Genomic DNA, 21,204 nt, shown 5'->3' with positions numbered 1-21,204 from the left:
CTTCCTCGCTCCCCGCCGATGAGGTCACGGGAAGGGAAGAACGCAGAGAATTACATCCGGGGGTCGTCGGAGGGTCTGCCGCTCGCGCCTCAGATCCCACTACTTTGTTTTCACGGCAGAGAAGGATAGTAATCCGCGGAGACGGGCCCGCGGCGTACGGAAGCTAACGCTAACACGGCGTTCGGGAGGGCGTGTTTTGGCGAGCGCGGACGCGCCGCTCCGAGGGATCTGACGTGTCGACAGCTACAAGCGCAACCGCCTCGAAACAGGAAACCCAGACGGATCCGTCGGACGGCGCGTCCACTTACGGAGCTCCGGCTCCCGGCCCGCGAGCGCCTCGGCGCTCTAATAGGTAGTTTCCATAGTGACGACAGCCGTGGAAACAGCTGGTGCTCACTGTGGATGGAAGACATAATTCCGGCCTGTCACAAAGTCCCGCATCCCCTCCGGCGAGCGTCCCGAAGAGGTCACCACTGACTTGTGTCTAAAAGCGGGGGTGTTATTTCTGGAGAGGGGGATGGTGTCCCAGACTAAACACTGCCTTCAGGAGTTTCCACTGCTTTTCCTCTCCAAGTTTTGCATGGAAAAAACAGTTCGTGCGCAATCTGGCTCTTTTGGACGGAGATTCATTCATTTGTTTATTTATCCGTTCATTCTCGATATCGCCGGGTCCGCCGGAGCTCTCATTGGGCAACACACGGAGACGGCTGACCGTTCGCCATCTCCGGTCCATTCGGGGTCTGCGGTGAACCTCCTGCACGTGAACATGGAGAACACGGAGACCCTCCGGCTGCGAGGAGGAGGCGCGAACCGTACACGTAGTCTTCATATCCGTCTCCGTACGCGAACACCCGCCGCTCACCTGGTTGATGTGATTGAGTTTGTCAATGATCTGGCTGATGACGGGCTCGGGGGGCTTGTTGCTCCGGGATTCCGAGCCAGCGTGGGACTTCTTCAGGCCGGGCCCCACAAACCTGACGGAGAGAGACCAAAACATCGGTTTCAGAGTGGGGTCGGCGGAGGGGGTCACGCCCTCAGCTCGCAGGAAGTCCAAACACCAACCGATGGCTTCAAACTGGGGGTTTACTGCCATCTAGTGGCGATGGGATGAACGCCAGCCGGTCCGCCTTCACGCTCCGACATCTGCAAAGTCCATCTATAACCCAAGTGCAGAAGCCTCCCCCCCCCCCCGACTGGAGACGTATATTAAGTTATAGCGGGAGTGAGTACAGGTTGTGTGCAGCCAAGGAATGTATATCTTGGATTATGTTCAATATGTGTAAATATATAGTGTAAAAGTCGCTAACGTCTTTTGCAGCACGGGTGGAAAGTATGTCTGACTGAATGTATCCACTTACAAACATCTGGCTCTGAACGAGGATGCAGATGCAGCAGCTACGTCTCCGCGAGACGCGTTTCGATCCCCGAGGAAGAGTTTTACCGTGCGACGAAGCGTCTGGACGGGATTTAATTTCATGCACAATAAAACGGTCGTTTAGTGGCTTTTTAACAAATCATGCCGGCGGAGATGTTTTCCAATCCCGCTCTGGAGGTAAGGTGCATTCAGGTACACCCGCCGTTCGGGTTCTCGCCGGTCTGCAGACACGTCTCCGTCGACGGCCGTCTAACGGTGACGTCTTCTTTCCCTCGTGTCAAAGTGACACCCATTAGAAGTGACGGCTTCATTGTCCGACCGACTCACTCGGATCTGTTTTACAGCAGTTTCCCGTTCGGCGGCGAGTTAAAACACAAAGGCTTGTTCCGGCGCAGGCCGGAGTTCAAATCATCTCCGAGAGAAAGCGAAGGGAAGGAAGAGAGACGTTTAAACGGTTTTCTTTCAGGACGGGGTGAAATGTGAGAAGCTCTAAAGCAGGGGTGACAGGACGGGACCGGGGCGGAAGCTTGAAAAGACACTTTTAAAAAAAGGATCTTACAAACGTGGCCAACTCATTCATTCATTCATTCATTCATTTAGTCATTTATTCATTCATTCGTTCACTAGCTGGCTTATCTTCCGTCTGGGTCATGAAAGGGCAAGAGCGACAGGCTGCCGTGCAACCACTCACCCTCTCATTCACACATCATATTGACATAAACCATTCACCCTTTCATTTGCAGGTTAGAAAGAGACATAAAGCAATTCAATACTTCATTCAGAAGTCATATAATGGCATCTAATGGCATCCATTCACCCTCTCATTAACACGTCATATAGTAAAATACAATATTCACTCTCTCAGTCGAAGCCATATGGAAACATACAACCATTCACCCTCTCATTCACATCATGTTTGGACAAATAACCATTCATCCTCTCATTCACGTCCAAAAGAAAATTACAACATTCGCTCTCTCAGTCGCAGCCATATAGAAACATACCAACATTCACCTTCTCATGCATGCATCATATAGTAACACACAACATTTACTCTCTCAGTCGGAGCCAAATAGAAACATGCAAACATTCCACCTCTCGTTCACATGCCAGGAAAAAAAATACATCCGTGCTCTCACTCGTAGCCTTATAGAAACATATCATCTTTCACCCTCTCATTCACGAGTAACATAGCAACATATGATATTCACTCTCTCACTTATCGTCATATAGAAAGACACAACCATTCGCCCTCTCATTCACATGTCTGGACAATGTAGGGTCTCCATTGAAGCTCCTGCATGTGTTTGGACTGTAGGAAGTCATGTGCTTGTACAGAAAGGAATCCAACCAAGGACCTTCTGGCTGTGAGGAGGAAGCGCTAACCTCCGCGCCGCCACAAGCCGCTAACCTTTTCCTTTGTGACTGTCCTTTCCGCTCGCTGATGTTTTCCTCTGTATTTCCACCGGACGGCTCCGATACATGAACCGCTGAAGAAACAGCGATAAAACAGCTTATCTGCGGTAAAACGTGTTCTGAGAAAAGCGGCGCCTCGGATTAACCCTTCGCCGGCTCTGCAGGTGCATTCGGGTTCGACCTTAGACCTGCGCCGCACCGGAGGCCAGGAAGGATGAAGGATGAAGGAAGATGATTTCCGGAGAGGGAGTTAATAAGAACGAAATGGATTTTACCGAGCATGAGGTCATCGTCCGCTATCATCTCCACACACACACACACACACACACACACACACACCTTTCACCCACCTCATCCTCTCATCGCTCTCCCGCCCATTTCCAGACTTTTCATTAAACTAAAATTACATTTCCCCTCCTCCACCAGAGTTATTTATCCTCCCCGTTAGCCATGATCTCACGTCTCACGTCTGCTAATTATTGCATTAATAATGAGAGCAGACGTGTGATCCATTACGGATAGGGGAGGCGGAGACGCGGAAGGCAGGAGGATTAGCACGCGGAGATAACGAGCCGAGGCAGGGCGCCGTTTCGCACGCGTTCCGATAATCTCTGGTGTATCGACGCTTAGCCGTTCCCGTGTACGTCGCGCCAACAACATCCGGCCTCCGGCTCGCGAGAAGCAATTTTTATTTCTGACCGATGTAAAAAAAAAACACAAAAGAAACAACAAAACAAACGGCGCTGTTTTAGCAGGATGAGCGCGGGTGTGAAAAGAACACGGTGCTTTTCGCAGCCGCTAATGGATCACACCTCCGCCGCCAGCAGGCCGCCGGGGTCGGAGGTCGCGGGTGTAAACACTGTTGCCGCTGCTCGTGTTAAAGTGCCGCCACTTCAGTTCAGCATGAGTGGCTCCTGCTTTTTTTCCTTTCATTCATTCATTCATTCATTCATTCATTCATTCATTCATTCACTGCCCTGCTGTGATTGGCCAAGAAGTGCAGTTCAAGCCATCAAGATAATCAATCAATTGCATTTAAATTTCATCCATGCCCATTCACGCTTCGTATAGAGATAACCGTTCACTCAGTCATTCCTACGCCTTTTGGACACAACCATTCACCCTCTCATTCACATATCACATAGAAACGTTCACCAATTCCCTATATCACACTCAACATATGCAACCATTCGCTCATTGGTTCACATCATATATTTTCATCTGATCCAACAAATACAACACTTCACCCTCTCATAGATACATTCACTGGTGCCATTCAGGCATTCTATACAGACATTTCACTCTCCCATTCACGTGTCATATTTTTATATAATTCAACATACACATGCTAGAATGCGTCCCCATCATCCAGACATAAAGCCGTGCATGTGTTTATATTGCATCCAAAAAAATGCCCAAAACCTCACTGTAGAACAGTGGTCCCCAAACTACGGCCCGGGAGCCGGATACGGCCCGCCACCACCTTTTGCCGGCTCCTGAACAATACCAGAGATGTGTTATGTTTTTTTTAATTTTTTTTATTCTGGTCATGTGACTTGTACGTAGAACGTAACATTATATTTCACCTTTCTGCAGTTTGTGCCCCATCTGAAACCCCTCCCTCAAAAAACAAACAAAAAAAAAATCCTGGACACCCCCCCCGACAAATAACACGCAATAATGGCGAAAAAATTAGGTAAGAGGAAAATAGATTCAGAATGCAGGGTATTTAACCTGGTAGGTGTATTTAACTTGCAGGTGTTGGTATCTGTTGGGTTTCTTGCTTTTTGGTTTTCACAGTGAATTTGATATGAGAGCTGCAAGAAAGTTAATGCTCCTTGGTCTTTTTATCTGTGAAAAACTTGAAAAGGGTTATTTGGTTATTATTTATTTCATAAATAGTGTTATCTATTTCATTAATAATGTTAGTATTTATTTTCTGATTTTTTTCTTCCTCTCAAGATCCCAGAAAGGGTTCATTTTTGGTTATGTCTGGCTTTCTGGAAAACAATAAATGTTTACGTTTAGACACCTCTGTGATCGTCACACTTTTTGTTACAAACTGGCCCCCAGTAAGAGAAGGGAAAAGTTATTTGGCCCTCGCAGGATAAAGTTTGGGGACCCCTGCTTCAGACAGTGACAACTGTAACAATAATACGTCATTATCGTCACTAAATCAACAGCCTTTTCTCTTTTATTGCATTTACCCAATGCATTATTTTAGCATCTTTTAGCGCCCGGCGCCGCAGCTCTGCCGCTAATCGTGTGTGAACGGATGAACGCGGAGGTGATGAAAGCGCCGTTTAACATTAAAACAAGTATTGATCCTCAGCGATAACGTTTCAGCGTGGAGACAGGAGCAGCAGCTCGGGAGCGAATGTCCTCCTAATCCACAAATTAATGTCACTCTCACAGAGACACCGCGCTAAATGGTGTCATTCAGTTGATAAAGTAAAGGCCGTGATAAATCGTCGGGATTCATCCGATCACCAGAGACTCGGATCCGGGAGAAAAATGTACGAAATGCAGGGTAAGAGCGAAAGGTGTTTTTATCACTAAAATAATGTGGAGCCAGTTGTACTGCCAGAACTGCATGGCATTGTACTAAGTGTGTACTTGTACCTATTACACAGTACTTTTTGCACTGCAGTAAAACAACAGGACATTTAAATATATAGTGGCCCCTTAGGATACGAATCACTTTATATACATATTTTTTAAGATAGGAAGCACGATTCGAGCAAATTTTATCCGTGAAAGATGAAAAAAAATGCCATGATACAAATACGAGAGCGAGGAAACCAAAATTCGCCGAGCAACGTCTTACAACTAGCATACGCTTCGATTCCAAAGTGTATGTTTTCTGTTATTTTATACATATTCATCTATTTAAAATCTCGGGGCGGCACGGGGGGGGGGGGGTCCTGCGGATTCTCCGGGTTCCTCCTGTGGTCGGAAACCATGCGGGAGGGACATCGGAGATAGAATGAGAGGGTGAAAATTTTAAATCCTCGTCCGAAACTGTAGCGTCGAGGATAATGTACGATGAAGTACGATGTAGTATCAAGTGGGAATACTTTATTGGTCGAGTCCGGGTACTTCTTTGGTGCTTTACATCACTACCGAGCCCTCCAGAAAGCAGAGCCACAGGTTCATGCACTTTTAATGGAGACGTGACGGCATCGGCGGATCCAGAGCCAAGGGAATGATTTGTAAGCGCATTAAAACGCTGTCTTTTACGTCTTTACGGGAATAATATCCACGCAGCGACTTGCGCTGATGAACGTATGATGAGGGGAAAATCCTCTTACGTGCTGATTTAAATGCCAAAAGCGTTGTGGCCTCTGGGGGGGGCACAAAAAAATAAAAAAAATATATATATTAGAAGTAGTTATTACTGATGTGCAGTCAGGGGAGGCAGGAGAGGCTGTGCCTCACTTGCCAATCCTGGAAAGAAAAATATGGAAAATGGGAAAAAAAAAAGAATTTGATGGTCATAATTACCAGTGATTTGCACTATAAAGGTATTCTTCATCAAATTTCACCGATTTTAGATTATCTTTTAATCAAAAGTGCTGGATGTTCACATTCACTGTTCAAATACTGAGAAGAGACGTGCGGTGAGGCCGTGGACTGTTGAGCCTCAACGTAGATTTCATAATACAGGTGACTGCCGGCATGCTCTGCACTAAGACCGCATTGCGGTCTCTCTATATGTCACTATTGAAATGTTTAAAGACTTTTGCTACATGAGCTACATTTCCAATTTGTCAACAACTGTATATGTGTTACTAGTTTCTTGTGCTGAGCGATCAGAAAACATCTGCGCAGAGCCACTAAGTGAGGCACGCAGTTCTCCTGCCTCACGGTAGGAAGCTCGTGATTTCAGGGATTCTTCCTGCAACTTCTCTGCTTATTCAGTGAATAAGCTACTCTGTAGGGTTCATTAGTTTGCAAATCTGATTGTGGTGAAGTCAGTGCCTCACCAGCCATGAACCTCAGCGCACGTCACTACGGATAGCTCTTAAAATGAAAAAAAGGTATTGAATCAAATAAGAAAAGCATGATTTATATCGCAGCAATAGAGCAGCAGTAGAGTCAATAAAATTAATTAACATAATGAATATAATTTATTCACTTCTTTAAAGGATTTTTATTTTGCAGTAAGGGTGTTTAAATTGTATGTCAGATTTTTTTTTGTACTGTATATCTTCAATTTGTTCAGCATGTACATTGGGTGAAATGTTATCTTCTAAATGAAATAGCAGCAGCCTATCCTACTATCTATGTATCTATCTATCTATTGATCTATCCATCTTTCTGAATTAAAAGAAAAGAAAAAGAAAAAAAAACAAAACATGATAAGATATGATAAAATAAAATAAAATGAAATAAAATAAAATAAAATAGCTACAGATGGTTAATTGATACGTGCCTGGTGTTAACACCTAGCATTACCACCCTGCCTGAACCACACACACACAGACACACACACACACACACACACACACACACACACACACTCTCTCACACCCTTATCTATCTATCTTGAAAAGTGAGAAGTGCTCGGCCTCAGACCAGGAGCCCAGGAGAGCTCCTTCCTCTGCGTTCACCTGCAGAGACAATTTGGAAAAGGATGTCGTCTCTCGCCGCCGAGCAGATCCTACCCTGGAGGAGGAACGCCAGAACCGGGACGGAACACCTGGGAGCGCCGACGTACCCGGAGTCAATTTGCGGGGCGTTCGCCCTCTGAGGTGACACCGAGAATTACTCGCCGCCGGACGTTGTAATCTCTCCATCATTTCATCTCCTCCCCGGCTCGCCGACGCGCTCCTATCACAACCAACTTGTAATCATCCCCCCGGGGCGGCTCTGGCCCTCACCGCCCTGACGCCCCCCTCCTCCTCCTGCTTTCCATCCCCTGGATGAACACCAGAGAGAGAGAGAGAGCGCCGGAAGTATTCCCTCTTGAGGAGGGGGGGGGGGAGAAGGTCAACCTGCTGCACATCTCGTCAAAGAAAATAAAAAAAAAAGTTCTGATTAAATTTCGGAGGCCGGATAGAAAGAGGGGCGCGTCTATTAGCGTCAAATTGGAATTGGGGCCAGCTGATGTGGCGGGCGGCGGAGGGAGTTGTGATGTGTGCAAAGGACAGGGGTGAAGTGAATTATTGCCAAATCCAAATTGGGTTTTTGGAGGCGGGAGGATGGGATGGAGGAGGGGGACGAACGATCGAAGCGGCAATTAACTAAGCGCGGAGAAGGTGACGACACGGCACGACATTAATAACATCCCGCCGAGCCAAAGTCAAGATTTACACTCGTGTCGGGTGGGAAGAAGAGGAGGAGGAGGAGGTAAAGCTCATCTGCTCGGGCCAAACTTACCCTTCAACTCACCTACGCTAGAAACCCGCGGCTAAGAGGACAGAACGAGACACTGCATGTCTCCAGGCTGCAACACAGGTGTGTGTGTTTGTTAGTGTGTGTGTGCAGGATATTACCTGTCTGTCATCTCCTGGCCGTTCCAGCAGAGGGAGTGGTTGGCCGGTGCCGGCTCGCGGCTGCACAGCGCCTCCCCGAGGCCGCTGTAGAAGGAGCTGAAGCCCCGCAGGCTGGATATGAACTCCCTGATGGAGGCAGGGATAGGAAGGGGGAAAGAGAAACGTCTCTGCTCCTGATGGATGCTAATTTAGCCGCTAACGTAGCCGCTAATTTAGCCAATCGGGCGTGTTTCCTAAACAAGCCGTCGCACAGTGATCAAAACAAATATCTGATCGTAATAGCTATCGCTATTAGCGAATACTATGCTATCGATCCTTTTAGGGTCACTGACGTAACACCCGCTAACAGCTATAGCTCGGTCTTTTCTGCCAGGCTAGCAGTTGGCTATTGTTGTGATGGCGAAAGTAGGGACATAAGTGGCGCAAAACAGAAATCTGGCCATGTCGCGACGATGGCGCCGAAGAAGTTAAAAGTGAAAAATCCAGAGCAGGCTACAGCACATTAACAGATGACAAAAAAACAAAAAAACACAGTGAACTCAGAATTGCAAGCTAACAAGCTATTAAATGCACTAACGGTAACTGCATTGCTGATGTTTACACATTTTATCCATTAGAAAAGAGTATTTCCTGGTGGAATTTTGAACTCATTTATCGAATAATAAAATAAGTGAATAAGCACAATTGTTTTCATTTCCTGTGGTTGCCCTGCAGATTCTGTTAAAAAGTGTTTCCTGTTACATTAGTAATGGTTTTCAGATTCGGAGAAGTTTTAAAAGAAGTGTTTCAAGTCGCGACCGGGCCGTAAACTCTCTCTCCACCCGCTCCTCTCACCTGCGGAGGCCGCCGAGGGTTTCGTCTGGGTCAGTCGGCTGGATGCTGCGCGCCGCCACCGGCGCCGGCTGTGGAGGAGGGGGCGCCACGGAGCGGAGCGCTCGCTGGGGAGCGTGTCCGCACATCCCGCTCACCTGCGGAGGTCAGAGGACAAGTGTCGGCATCACGGGGATAACAGAACAGATAACGTACTCGATTTTGCTCCGCCTTCTGCCGCCAGAACCGGAACCGGACGACCCTTCTGCGAACCCCCCCCCTCCATCTAGGTGTGTTTATTTTGGGGAGGGATGAAAGCTGGGGGGGGGGGGATTTGCATAACAAACAAGCCATTGTATCCTCTGCCAGCAGTTCTCGCCTTGTTCGAGTTTGTAATCGTAGCACTCCAAAACTCGACTGGGAAAACAAGGCACGCGGGCACCATTGTGTTTCCGCGCGGGACCGACGGGACAATAATAAATAAGGAGGCCCTCTCTGTCTCCCGGAGATAATGGACCTGGCGCCTTCCTTTCAGGTGCTATAAAAATGCAAATGGATGTTAATGTTTTGCTCGCGGTTTAATGATTTGCCGGCGGTTTAATTTCCCGCGGGGAAACCGGCCCGGGCTTAATTCTGCCATGTAATGTTAACAGCTGATCGCCTTGAAGTGCACGAGGCCGCCGCTGAATGCCGATGGGGTCCGACGGCGCGGCGGCAAACGACTTCATCAAGAGCGAGGGCCGCTCGGCTCCACGGCCGCACTCACACATTCATTCGGACGGCACGCACAGAAACCTCGCCTTGCAGAAACACATACAAACACATGACCGTCTGTTGCTTGTGCACAGACAACACGGATTATGACTATCCGGCAACATGCTGAACATACACACACACACACACACACACACATGCCTGATAGCCCCAGATGGTTAATAGGTCCATGCCTGTTGGTTGCTAACACCCTGTATTACCACCCTCATTAATACCACACACACACACACACACACATCCTTATCCATCTATCTATCTGTCTTGCCAATCCATTATTTGTTCATGCAGCTTTTTTGTGATTTAAAATAAGATAATATAAAGTAAAATTTAAGCAAAATAAAATTAAAATAAAATAATACGAAAAATAAAATAAAACGAAAAATTAAATAAAAAAAGAAATTAACATGCAAATGGATGTTGACAAGTGTAGCTACGATTACTTTGCTACGTACGTTATCCATGCAAGTTAGTATCTGACATGTGAATGGTTGTATGTCTATACGTGAATGTTCCCTGCACAACCCAGGCTGAAGCATAAGCGGTAAAATGAAAAAAATGAAATAAAATGAAATAAATCATCAAAGAACTGCACATTTCTGTCTAGGCATGCAAAGGTCACACCTTTTTCAGGGCCTCGTCCATTCAAAGCAGCGCAATCAACGCTATGCTACGCTAACTCGACTGGGAATCGTAGTCCGAGCATGTAGTCCCCTCTGGATCCTCACATGAATTCACTTCACTGAAACCAGAACTAGCTTTTTGAGGGTTTAAATACATCAGAGGAAGTTACTTGGAATTAGACTCAAAGCTAGCAGGCCTTTACCTGGTCTCTCTCTCTCACACCCCACCCTTACCTCATGTGACTCTTGATGCTAGCGGAGCCTGAAGGGAGCACCGGCGCCCCCGCGGGCCATGATTAATATGATCCGAGCGACGTTCCTCTTTTTTGTTTGCACGTTCGGCGGGGAGCCATAGAGGGACCGATTCACTGCAGCTGGCGCCCCCCAACCAACACTCACGCGCACACACACACACACACACACACACACACACACGCACGCACAACCAAGCTGACTGTTTCCGGATTCTTCAAGGAAGGGGCTCATTAGAGGGGTATTAATATCATCCTGGGCCGGCGTAATGCCGCTAACAGGAGTGTGTGCAGATAAAGCCGGTCTCAGCGTGGGACCGCTGAAGTATCCGCACACCTTTATCTGCTCTAAGCAGCCTGCTCCACAGACAGGGGCGGCCGGCTCGGGTGGAAGGGATCTGCTGGGTGTCCACTTAAATATCTGCATCTCAGCTAGCTAGCGTGGATGTGCACTTGTGCAAGTAGAGATAAAGTAATGAACTCATTCCTTCATTATCCAGACGGCTTATACTACAATCAGGGTAATGCAGGGGCCGGAGCCTATTCCTGCCGTAATGCCCTGGACCAATCACGGGGCCACATATTGAGACGTACAAGCATTCACCCTCTCACTCACGTGACATATAGAGACATATAACAATTCACTCTTTCAATCACACATCACAGATACATAAAACAATTCACCCTTTCATTCACATCATATGCAGATATACAAGGATTCACTCGTGCAAGGATTAATAACTCATAGAGTGAACATTCGGTCACTCCTGCACATGCCTTATGCAGACAGACGTGCAACGATTCATCCTCTCGTTCACGTTTCATGAGGCATTCGACAATTCATCCTTTCATCCTCGTCATATAGAGACATACATCCATTCACCCTTTCATTCATGTAGAGACAAACCATGATTCACTCACTCATTCACATGATATATGGTGACATACAACAATTCACACTTTCATTCACACATCATCTGCAGGACTGTACCAGAAAATTAGAATATTGCGTAATTACTTCTGTAATGTAATTACAAAAACAAAAATGTCATACATTCTGGATTCATTACAAATCAACTAAAAGCCTTTTATTATATTATCAGTGCTGATTATGGCTTACATCTTAAGAAAACTCAAAAATCCTATCTCAAAATATTAGAATATCATGAAATAGTAATTTTTGTTTTTTTAATTGCATTATAGAAGATAAAGAACTTTATCACAATATTCTAATTTTCTGAGACAGTCCTGTAGATACATAAAATAATTCAGACTTTCATTCATTTTCACAAGACATTCAACCATTCACCCTTTCATTCAAGAATTATATGGAGACACACAAGAGTGAATGGTTGTACGTTTATCTATATAATCCATATGACTTGATCTGTTTAAAAGCACAGCACCTCATTAGACATAGTAGCCACATTATTGCTACGTAAGCTTAAACTCTAACCTCTCCACATATGAAAGTGATCAATGATTGCAAGCGATTAACGATCGCAGTGATCATCGATCATTGAAAACCTCTAATGAGGCTCCGCCCGTCTCTAACCCGGCCCTGACCTCCGCAGAGATCTTCACCTTCTCCTCCTCCTCTGCTCTCGGCTCACGACGTTTGTTTGTCACCCGCCTTATCTTTTAATGTCATCAATTTATTAATCCCGTTACGCGTCGTAACAAAGCCGGAGCGTCGGATTAATTCCGCAGACGCGCCACTTGGCTGAACTAATGGGCTGAGATGCACAGATAAGATGGAGAGAACGCCGAGCGTTTCGGCGGCGGAGGGTTTTCCCGCCTCTCCTCCCGCAGGTGTGGCCCGATTATCCCTCCCGTACGTTAAAAGACACCGTGAAACACCCAGATATTTCCCTCTCCAAGCCTGCGCGGAGATAAAAACCCAGATTGTCTGCCGCAACTTCTCCCGACGAGATACCAGTTTGCTTGTTTGTTTGTTTTTTTTTTTGTTTTAAATAAGTGCGTTAAATAAGTGCAATGACAAAACACAGAGGTGGAAGAGCGACCGCCTCGTCTTGCCATTCCTGAATGTAATCCTGCGTGGCTTTAGGAGGAAGAACTCGAGCGGAGCCGTGGATATCGTCACCTTCCAGGAGCGCGGGGCCCCCGACCAGGAGGAATATGTGACCCCGCTCACGTTCGGAAACTCATTTCCATCCATTAGAGGGACTTTTTAGACTTCATCTCTGCACGCCGGAGCAGCGGGGAAGGGAAGGTCCCTGGTTGGAGGCCCTTCTGTGGGAAGGTGGGAGATGTGCAACTTATTCACGCATCATAAAGAGACAAACAACCGTTCAGAAAATTAGAATATTGTAATAAGGTTCTTTATCCTCTGTAATGCAATTACGAAAACAAAAATGTCATACATTCTGGATTCATTACAAATCAATTGAAATATTTTATTATATCAATATTGCTGATTATGGCTTACATCTTAAGAAAACTCAAAAATCCTATCTCAATAACAGTGTTATTTTACATATTTTACATTAGAAAAATCACAAGGCATGCCACCAAATAAATATGTCAAAAACATTTTTTATCAAATTAGAATGAAACCTTAGTCTCAATTTACTTAGTGTGAAATCTAATATTTCTAATATCTGTAGATTCGTCAAGTTGCGATGCAAATTTCCCACTGATGTGCAACTTTTCCAGAACACTTTTTTTCAATGTCTGACGACACGTCATCAATGTTTGGAAATGGTAGTATTTGAGAGAACTCGGGCTATTTCTTTATCAACGCCAGAGCCGAGCATTTCTTCTACAATGATTTTGCCGGCAGGTGGTATTAATATTTTGCTACGGTGTGTGGCTGTTTGGATTTAGAGATGAGTTCATCAACTTTGCAGCAGCTTTCACTGCTTTCTCACTCGTCTTGGTAGTTTTCAACAATGCTGCCTGTTTGTTTACGCAGGTACAAGTACTTTTTATTTTAAAAATGTGTCACGCAAAGCGTCACTAATCACTCTAATACACAGATGCACAGGTTAATTCACTACCCGTTGCCATGGAATGGGTACGCTGCCCACATAGACATAGGAAGACACATTATTTGCGTTGGATAAATAATTTTCGGACCAATCAGGTGAAAGTGGGCATTTTTCCACGGCACACCTGATGATCTCTCTCAAATGTGCCGCGGCACAGTGGTTGGGAAACACTGTATTAGAATACCATGAAAAAGCAATTTTTTTTTTTCAATTGCATTACAGAAGATAAAGAATTTCATCGCAATATTCTAATTTTCTGAGACAGTCCTGTATAAAGACGAACATCCACTCATTTAGAGATAAACGACCATTCAATCACTCATTAACGTGTCACATAGAAGCATCATCGTTCACGTTATATCGAGACATTCGACCGTTCACTCTGTCATTCACGTCATTTAGAGACGTACGGCTTCCGCTCACTCATTCATGCATCGTATAAAAACACACAACCGTTCACGTTCCCACTCGCTGATCACAAGTCACATAGACACACAAGCGTTCACCATGTCATTCACATTTCTAAAATACAACCATTCACTCTCTCATTCAGGCATATAAAGACACAAAACTATTCTCTCACTTTCTCATTCACCTGACATGTACACGTAGGAACATTCACTCACTTATTCAGGTGTCATAAAGGGACATTCACTCATTCATTCACGTCATATAGACGCAGACGTCACATGGAGACATACAAGAATTCACCCTCTCATTAACATGTCAACCACAACCGTTCACTCTTTCATTCATGCCTTGTATAGAAAAACACAACTATTCACTTTCTCATTTATGTGTCTTATGCAGCCATTCATCCTATCATTCAAATGTTTTATACAGACGTGCCAGAGTGAATGCTTGTGACGTGTAAATGGTCGAGTGATCCATATGATCTTTACCAGGGGTTGAAACTGGCAGCTCTTCGATCCCACTGATGCGGCACCCTGCGGCTTTTGAAAATAACTAATGAGTATTTGATTAAAAATGTATTACATTTTAGTGTTTTAATTTTTCAAAGTGCAATTTTGACTTTGTAGATTATAGCGATCTTGTGACTACTTAATAAAATGTGTAAAGATATTTTTGTCGCTCTTAATAAGCCACCGCACGCGCCAGTAAAAGGATGACGGCACACAGAGAGAGAGGACGGCATTTTTGGTTTGCTGCTGGTGGATCATTTAAATTCACCTTCTTTTTTTTCATAAATACAAGAAGGACTCAAAATGACATGGAACATTTTGCTGAAAAGAAACCTTCAATCCAAGGTCTTTTTTTCAAAATGTTTGTTGCATGGAGAAATGTAATTTTCTCTGCAGTTGTTCATTGATTTATAGAAATACAGATATCATATAGTCCACTTTCACTTATAGCCAAGAAATCAGTGAAGCAGCGGTATAAGCCAGCTAGCTAATTGTTAGCGAAAATGTGCAATTTAATGTTAATTACCAGCTTTACTACAAAAGAGTATGGTGGAATTCTACTCTTCATGCAACTCCATACATTTTCAGTATGTATTGTATGTGCATGCATGTTTCATGTATGAAGTTTACACATTTTCAGGACAGGTGAATACTTTCTTCTTTACACGTTTAATAGCACTCTTTTTAGTTTGTAGGGTGTAGGCAGGGATTCCATTTAGATTTTATATGCACATGTGTAAATGGCTTAAAAATCCCTTTCTTTATAAGTCTCATTTAATCTCAAAGTGCATTACTATATTTTTCAATACCAATTACTAGTTTAAGTTTTGTGCCTTTACGATCAGTGGGATCTGTTGCACTGCATACATGTGAATGATAAAATAATATTACACGTTTTTCCAAGGAAATATGAGGTGTTTCATGAAAGGTTTTGTAAAAGGATTGTTCATTAAATTCCAAGATTTTCCTAATTTCCTTGTACTTTTTCCACACCAAAACAGAGGAAAGACATGATATTTTGGTATTTAATGCTGAGTATGCTAATATTTTAATGGTCCGGCCCACTTGACATCTACGTACACCATATGTTGGAAAAATGAGTTTGACACCCCTGATCTAGAGACATCCAGCCGTCTGGACGATTTGGGATCTCCGGAGAACCTCCTGCATGTGTCTGGACTGTGGGAGGAACCCGGAGAACGCTGAGAACCCCACCAGAACATGGAGACTCCACACGGAAAGGAATCCAACCAGGGAGCTTCTTGCTATTATTATTCATTTATAAAACAGCCAAATTAAGAATTCCCACAGCAACGTTATGTTGCAGCGAGCGGGAAAAAGGAAACACTTTGCAATAAATCACAGCGGCGGCGCCGGACACACGGCACATCACACCAAACATAAAACGCCTCGCTGTTCATAAGGGGAGAAATAAAATATTAAAAAAAAAACGATGAATAATTGAGGCATGTCTTCATTAGCCGCAGATTAAAAATACTTTGACAGAGATGTGTAATTTACACTGGAATAACAGAGAGGCGCTTCTGGTTTTATCGTGCGTTTCCATCAGACGGGGATCGTCCGCGAAGAGGTAAAACACAACACCCCCGATTTACGTCCTTCGGGTGGAAGGACGTAAATCGGCCTCGAAAACTGCTGAAAAGGCAGCAGATTTATTTGTTTTCCGCGGCGGAGCAACACTCCCGGAGGCCTCCGGTTATTACCGAGGGAGCCGGCGTTGCTGTCCGCTGAAATGTCAAAGTTGGACGTGCAACTCAACACCGGGTGCGTAACAACTCCCGCATCCCATAATCTCATCCGGCTCCATCACGTCCCCGTCACGAGCGACTTCCCCGGCCGCGGCTGTTCCAGCGGAGGGGTCAAGAGGTGATGGATGCGTCCCATCCTCCTCCTCCTCCTTCTCTCTTTGTCACTCTTTCTCCGTGTAAAAATAGATCTTCATAAATCATGCATCTCTTTCACGCGGCGTCACGTAACAGCGAGAGAGAGAGAGAGAGGAGATTAGGTGATGAAAGGGGGGGTGGGGGAGGCGTGGAGGACGAGACGGGGACGGCGCCGAGCCGCGGGAGAAGGGTGGGGAGCTGACAGGGGAATAGATCTGGAGCTGCAGGGCTCCTGGCCGCCCTCTCCGTCTCTCTCCGCATTAGCGGATTCATGCCAGAGCGGCGGCGGCGGGCGGCGGGCGGAGGAGATGAATGCTAACGCGGAGGGCGGAGGATGAGCGGTCACCTCGGACGGAGGAAGTACACGTGAGAGACGGTCGCGGAGCGGATCCCCTCCGGGGTCCGGACGAGAGGAGCCGACAAGAAATGTGAAACGTTGGAAAAAAAAAGCCTCCGCGGCTCGAACCGGCTGTACAACCGTTCACCCCCTCATTCGCACGTTAAGGCAATTTAGGGTCTCCGATGAACCTCTGGCAACGTGTCCGTGGAGGTTCTCAGTCCTCCGGGTCACGGCGAATTCTTGCGGGAGTCTTCTTGTCGTGGCGACGGGACTTGAGTTTCTTCAGCTTCTTCAGTTCCAATGACCCGGTCATTAGAATCAGGAAAAATTCACTTCCACGTGAGCCTCGGTTCACGGGATCCACTCAAAACAGTCTTCTCTTTCATTCATTCACTCTTTCATTCATCTAGTCGTTCATTCACTCCCCGACACACACACTCACTCCGACACCGTTGGCGTTACTACTTCGCTGCTACCCACCTTGCAAGTGTTGCTGTTGTTTGCTGCTAGTTGCAACTTGTGCACATGTTTGTGATGTTTATATATTGTCATATTGTTTACATGCAACTGTTTATATACAGGACTGTCACAGAAAATTAGAAAATTAGAATATTGTGATAAAGTTCTTCATCTTCTGTAATGCAATTAAAAAAACAAAAATTACTCTTTCATGATATTCTAATATTTTGAGATAAGATTTTTGAGTTTTCTTAAGATGGAAGCCATAATTAGCAATATTAAAATAATAAAAGGCTTGCAGTATTTCAGTTGATTTGGAATGAATCCAGAATGTATGACATTTTTGTTTTTGTAATTGCATTACAGAAGATACAGAACTTTATCACAATATTCTAATTTTCTGAGACAGTCCTGTATATATCACTAACACTTACCATTTTATATTCTTAGTTTTTTTCAATTCTTGATAAATTTTCTTGTACGGTCAACTTGGCGTGAATAAAGGAATATTCTAATTTATTCTATATATCGGTACATTTCAAACCCCACAACACCCTGAGACAAAAACTGGTGCACCACAAGGACAAAACACCCTGGCATAAGATGGAGAATGTGGTGTTTGCTGTCACTTGCGCTGAGGATTGTGATGACGTCCAAACAACCTCTGCACAAACGGACGGCCCGACACAGGAGAGCCGCCACTTCGGGACGGGACTCCGCGGTCCACCTTCACCTGAAGGACAAGGTTCTTCTGAAGACAGCAATGTCTGTAATCTGGCCAGAGAAGACAGATGGTTCCAGAGAGGAGTTTAAGAAGTCATCTTTGTCAAAACAAAGGGAAGGGGACTCAGACACAACCTTTCACAGATGTATAATGTTGTACTGCGATTAATACCAAGATGGATCTCCACAGATGGACCGGGACCTTCTGCACCCTCCAAACAACCGGGAAAGATCCACCACCAGAACCATCACCCGCTAACTTCCACATCCGTTCACGTGATCCAACAGGTTTCCCTCTTCACTCACATTCCAAGGCAGGTGATCCCAAAAAAAGGTGCTTCTTTGTCTCCAAAGGAACGACACTTCCATTAGCATCACAACCCCCTTAGACCTAGTTACACCTCTGTTTACATAACAAGCCTCCATTACCTAGACCCGCCCGAAACCCTGGCAGTTATATCGGGAAACTCCCCACGGGTCATCAGACTTGAAGAAGCCTCTCGAATGAGGGCTGAAATGTCTTAAAGTGAAGAAATTCAAATCCAGCTGCCACGACGAGAAGATTTCGAAGAGAACCTCTCGCATGCTTTCCGGCGATGAGACATGAGATGACGTGCGCATGATGGTCGTACGACTCTCTACGTGGACAGGCTCCTCCGGGCACCCCCAGCCACCCCGAGTGCAGGATAAGCATTGTCAATAATGAATGAATACTTTAATATCTTCAAAATCGCATAATTGTAACCGACTAATAGCGCTCGCGGGTGCATTTTCTAGCAAAACAAATCAAATTGCGCTGAGTGAAGCGCCCTCCAGGGACCGCCTTGGTGTTGATGTGCTGCACAGCCCATTTGAGCTAATGGGATAAAAAATGAGCAACTCCTGGGACGGCGCCCCGGTGCTCCCTGTCTCCACGCCGCGGAGCGTCGGGACCAAATTAGCTCGCCGGGGGGAAAAAAAACAATGCCTCCGTCCCTCCAATGACACCCTGAGCAAGGGGTGTCTTTGCAAGATTACATTCACACCGCGGCATCTCACACACACACACACAACCTTGACATGGAGCTAGACAAAACAGTGAGACGGCAGCTTTTAGCTCTCGAGCGAAAAGTTGGCGGCGGCTGGAGTGCCGCTCTTATTTAATTTTGGATAAGGATCTTGCTCGCCGAACAGCGATTTCCCTCAAGTCAGCGATTCCCGTAAGTGAGGTCAACCTGCCTGTGAATAAAAGATGGCTTCTGAGTGGAAACCCGGTCACTGCAGGGACTCGGAGGGGCGGCAGAGTGAAGAGTTCGGTGTACATCCAGCAGGGAGAGAGAGGGAGGGTTGGAAATGAAAAAAAAAAACGCTTTCATATTTCATAAGCCTCCCCCCCCCTCCACCTTCGCTTCACTCAGAGCAAACCTGACGGTTTTATCGCCGCGGAAACCTCACAGGGCGAGATGAGATTCACAGAGGCAGACGGACGGCCAAAAAAATATATATATTTATGCGAGAGATTGCTCCGCTTCCTCTCTCTCCTGCCGATTATCTCCCCGATAATTCGGCCCTGACAAAGTATCTTGTCGGGGCGTAACGCGGTGGAGATATTAGCGAAAACAGACCGATATATCGGCTTGTTAGAAGCGAGGAAACGCAGCTTGAAAACATCAACCTCCGTCTAAGAGTCGATATTCCCCCCCCGGGCGGAAACTGAATACTTAAAAGCTCTGGATTTTCTTGACGCGTGAGTGGTCAGACCTGCGCCGACGTGCTCGCCGAGTCAAACGGGAGCCTCCCGGTTGAGGTCGGCGGCCCCGCGAGCTCCGCTGCCTCCGGACCTCTCGGTCGCCCACGCATCTCCGGTGTTTGCGCTAATCTGGAAATTACTCTGGGGAACATCGCTCGGATAGATTCGCAGTCAGTGCATTTGGAGATTTGCAGAAGAAGTTGAAACCCGGTGGACTCGGGTTTGTCAGTCAGCATTCATGAAAGGAGACTGAATGGACGAAAACATGGTGACACCATCCATCCATCCATCCATCCATCCATCTGTCCAAATATTCATCAGTCCATCAATCCACCATCCATCTGTCCAAATTACTATCCATTCATCCATTCATCTAGCCAAGCATCCATCCATCTGTCCAAATGATTGTCTATCCATTCAACCATCTTTCCATCTATCCATAAATTCATCCATCCATCTTTCAATCCATCTTACATCCAACTGTCCAAATGTTCATCCATCTATTCATCCATCCATCCATCCATCCATCCATCTCTTCTGGGGGAATCCTGAGGCCTTCCCAGACCAGCTCTAGTCCCTCCAGTGGTTCCTAGGTCTTCCCTGTGGACCTCCTTCAGGTGGGACATGCACCTGAGCACCTCACCAGGAGCCATCCTAACCAGATGCACCTCCTCCAGCTGGGTCCTGGAGGAGCAGTAGCTTTACTCGGGGCCCCTCTTGGTGGGACCGAGCTCCTCAACCCATTTTGGTCTCCTGCAACCATGACCTCCATCTTTGGGTCACTGCCCACATGGGGCGATCTATGAGACAATCGGTCCAGTAGCTATCTGGGTCCACGTTGGTCCAGACTCCCGGACCACACCGTATGCAACGCACACAGGAAGGGAACCAAAGCTGTAAACGTGATTTTACAGAGTAGCTGAACGCCGTTCTCCTCTGGAGGAGTTATCGAGATGTCATTGAAGGACAGATGGAAGTAATAAGGGCTTTGTCTGCGCGCCAGCTCCAGAGCTGCGGTCAGATGTGCCTCGAAAGGTTGCGGCGACCTTGTATTTTTAAACTGCCGAAATCTAATCCGTGGCATCCGACTGAAAGTCTGATTTCGAATGCATCCTCCGCCGGCGGCGCCGAGGAGATATTGTGAAACAAAACAAGAAAAGCCTCTCTCGTAAGGTCGCGTTGACCTTCACCTTTGATCGCAGTAATCCGAGCGGCTCGACCTGGATTCCGAGCAGGTTTCCCCTTTCAGGTGTCGAGTGCCTCCTCCAGGAGGACGGCTTCAGAAAGCAGCGCCCGGAGACACGGAGTTTTGATTTCCCTTTCAGACACCGCACGATACCCAAAAAGGATCCACTTCCCCCAAACAAAAGT

At 46.1% G+C, this 21,204-nt stretch overlaps 1 protein-coding gene across 1 annotated transcript in view; it reads right to left on the bottom strand.

Moving 5' to 3' along the window:
- gpc3 (glypican 3) overlaps positions 1-21,204 on the bottom strand; it is a 115,950-nt gene that overhangs the window by 29,006 nt on the left and 65,740 nt on the right. Inside the window, exons 4-6 of the mRNA XM_086178782.1 lie at positions 9,124-9,257; positions 8,290-8,415; positions 863-974 (exon numbers count right to left, since the gene is read on the bottom strand). Coding sequence (XP_086034908.1) covers positions 863-974; positions 8,290-8,415; positions 9,124-9,257 — 372 coding nt within the window. The remainder of the gene's footprint in view (positions 1-862; positions 975-8,289; positions 8,416-9,123; positions 9,258-21,204) is intronic.

The sequence above is a fragment of the Fistularia commersonii genome, chromosome 31 (genome assembly GCF_037954325.1).
Source record: "Fistularia commersonii isolate RoL2024-O1a breed Wild chromosome 31, RoL_Fcom_v1.0, whole genome shotgun sequence".
Lineage (NCBI taxonomy): Eukaryota > Metazoa > Chordata > Actinopteri > Syngnathiformes > Fistulariidae > Fistularia > Fistularia commersonii.
The sequence above is the reverse complement of the archived record's forward strand: the minus strand, read 5'-3'. Positions and strand labels throughout refer to the sequence as shown.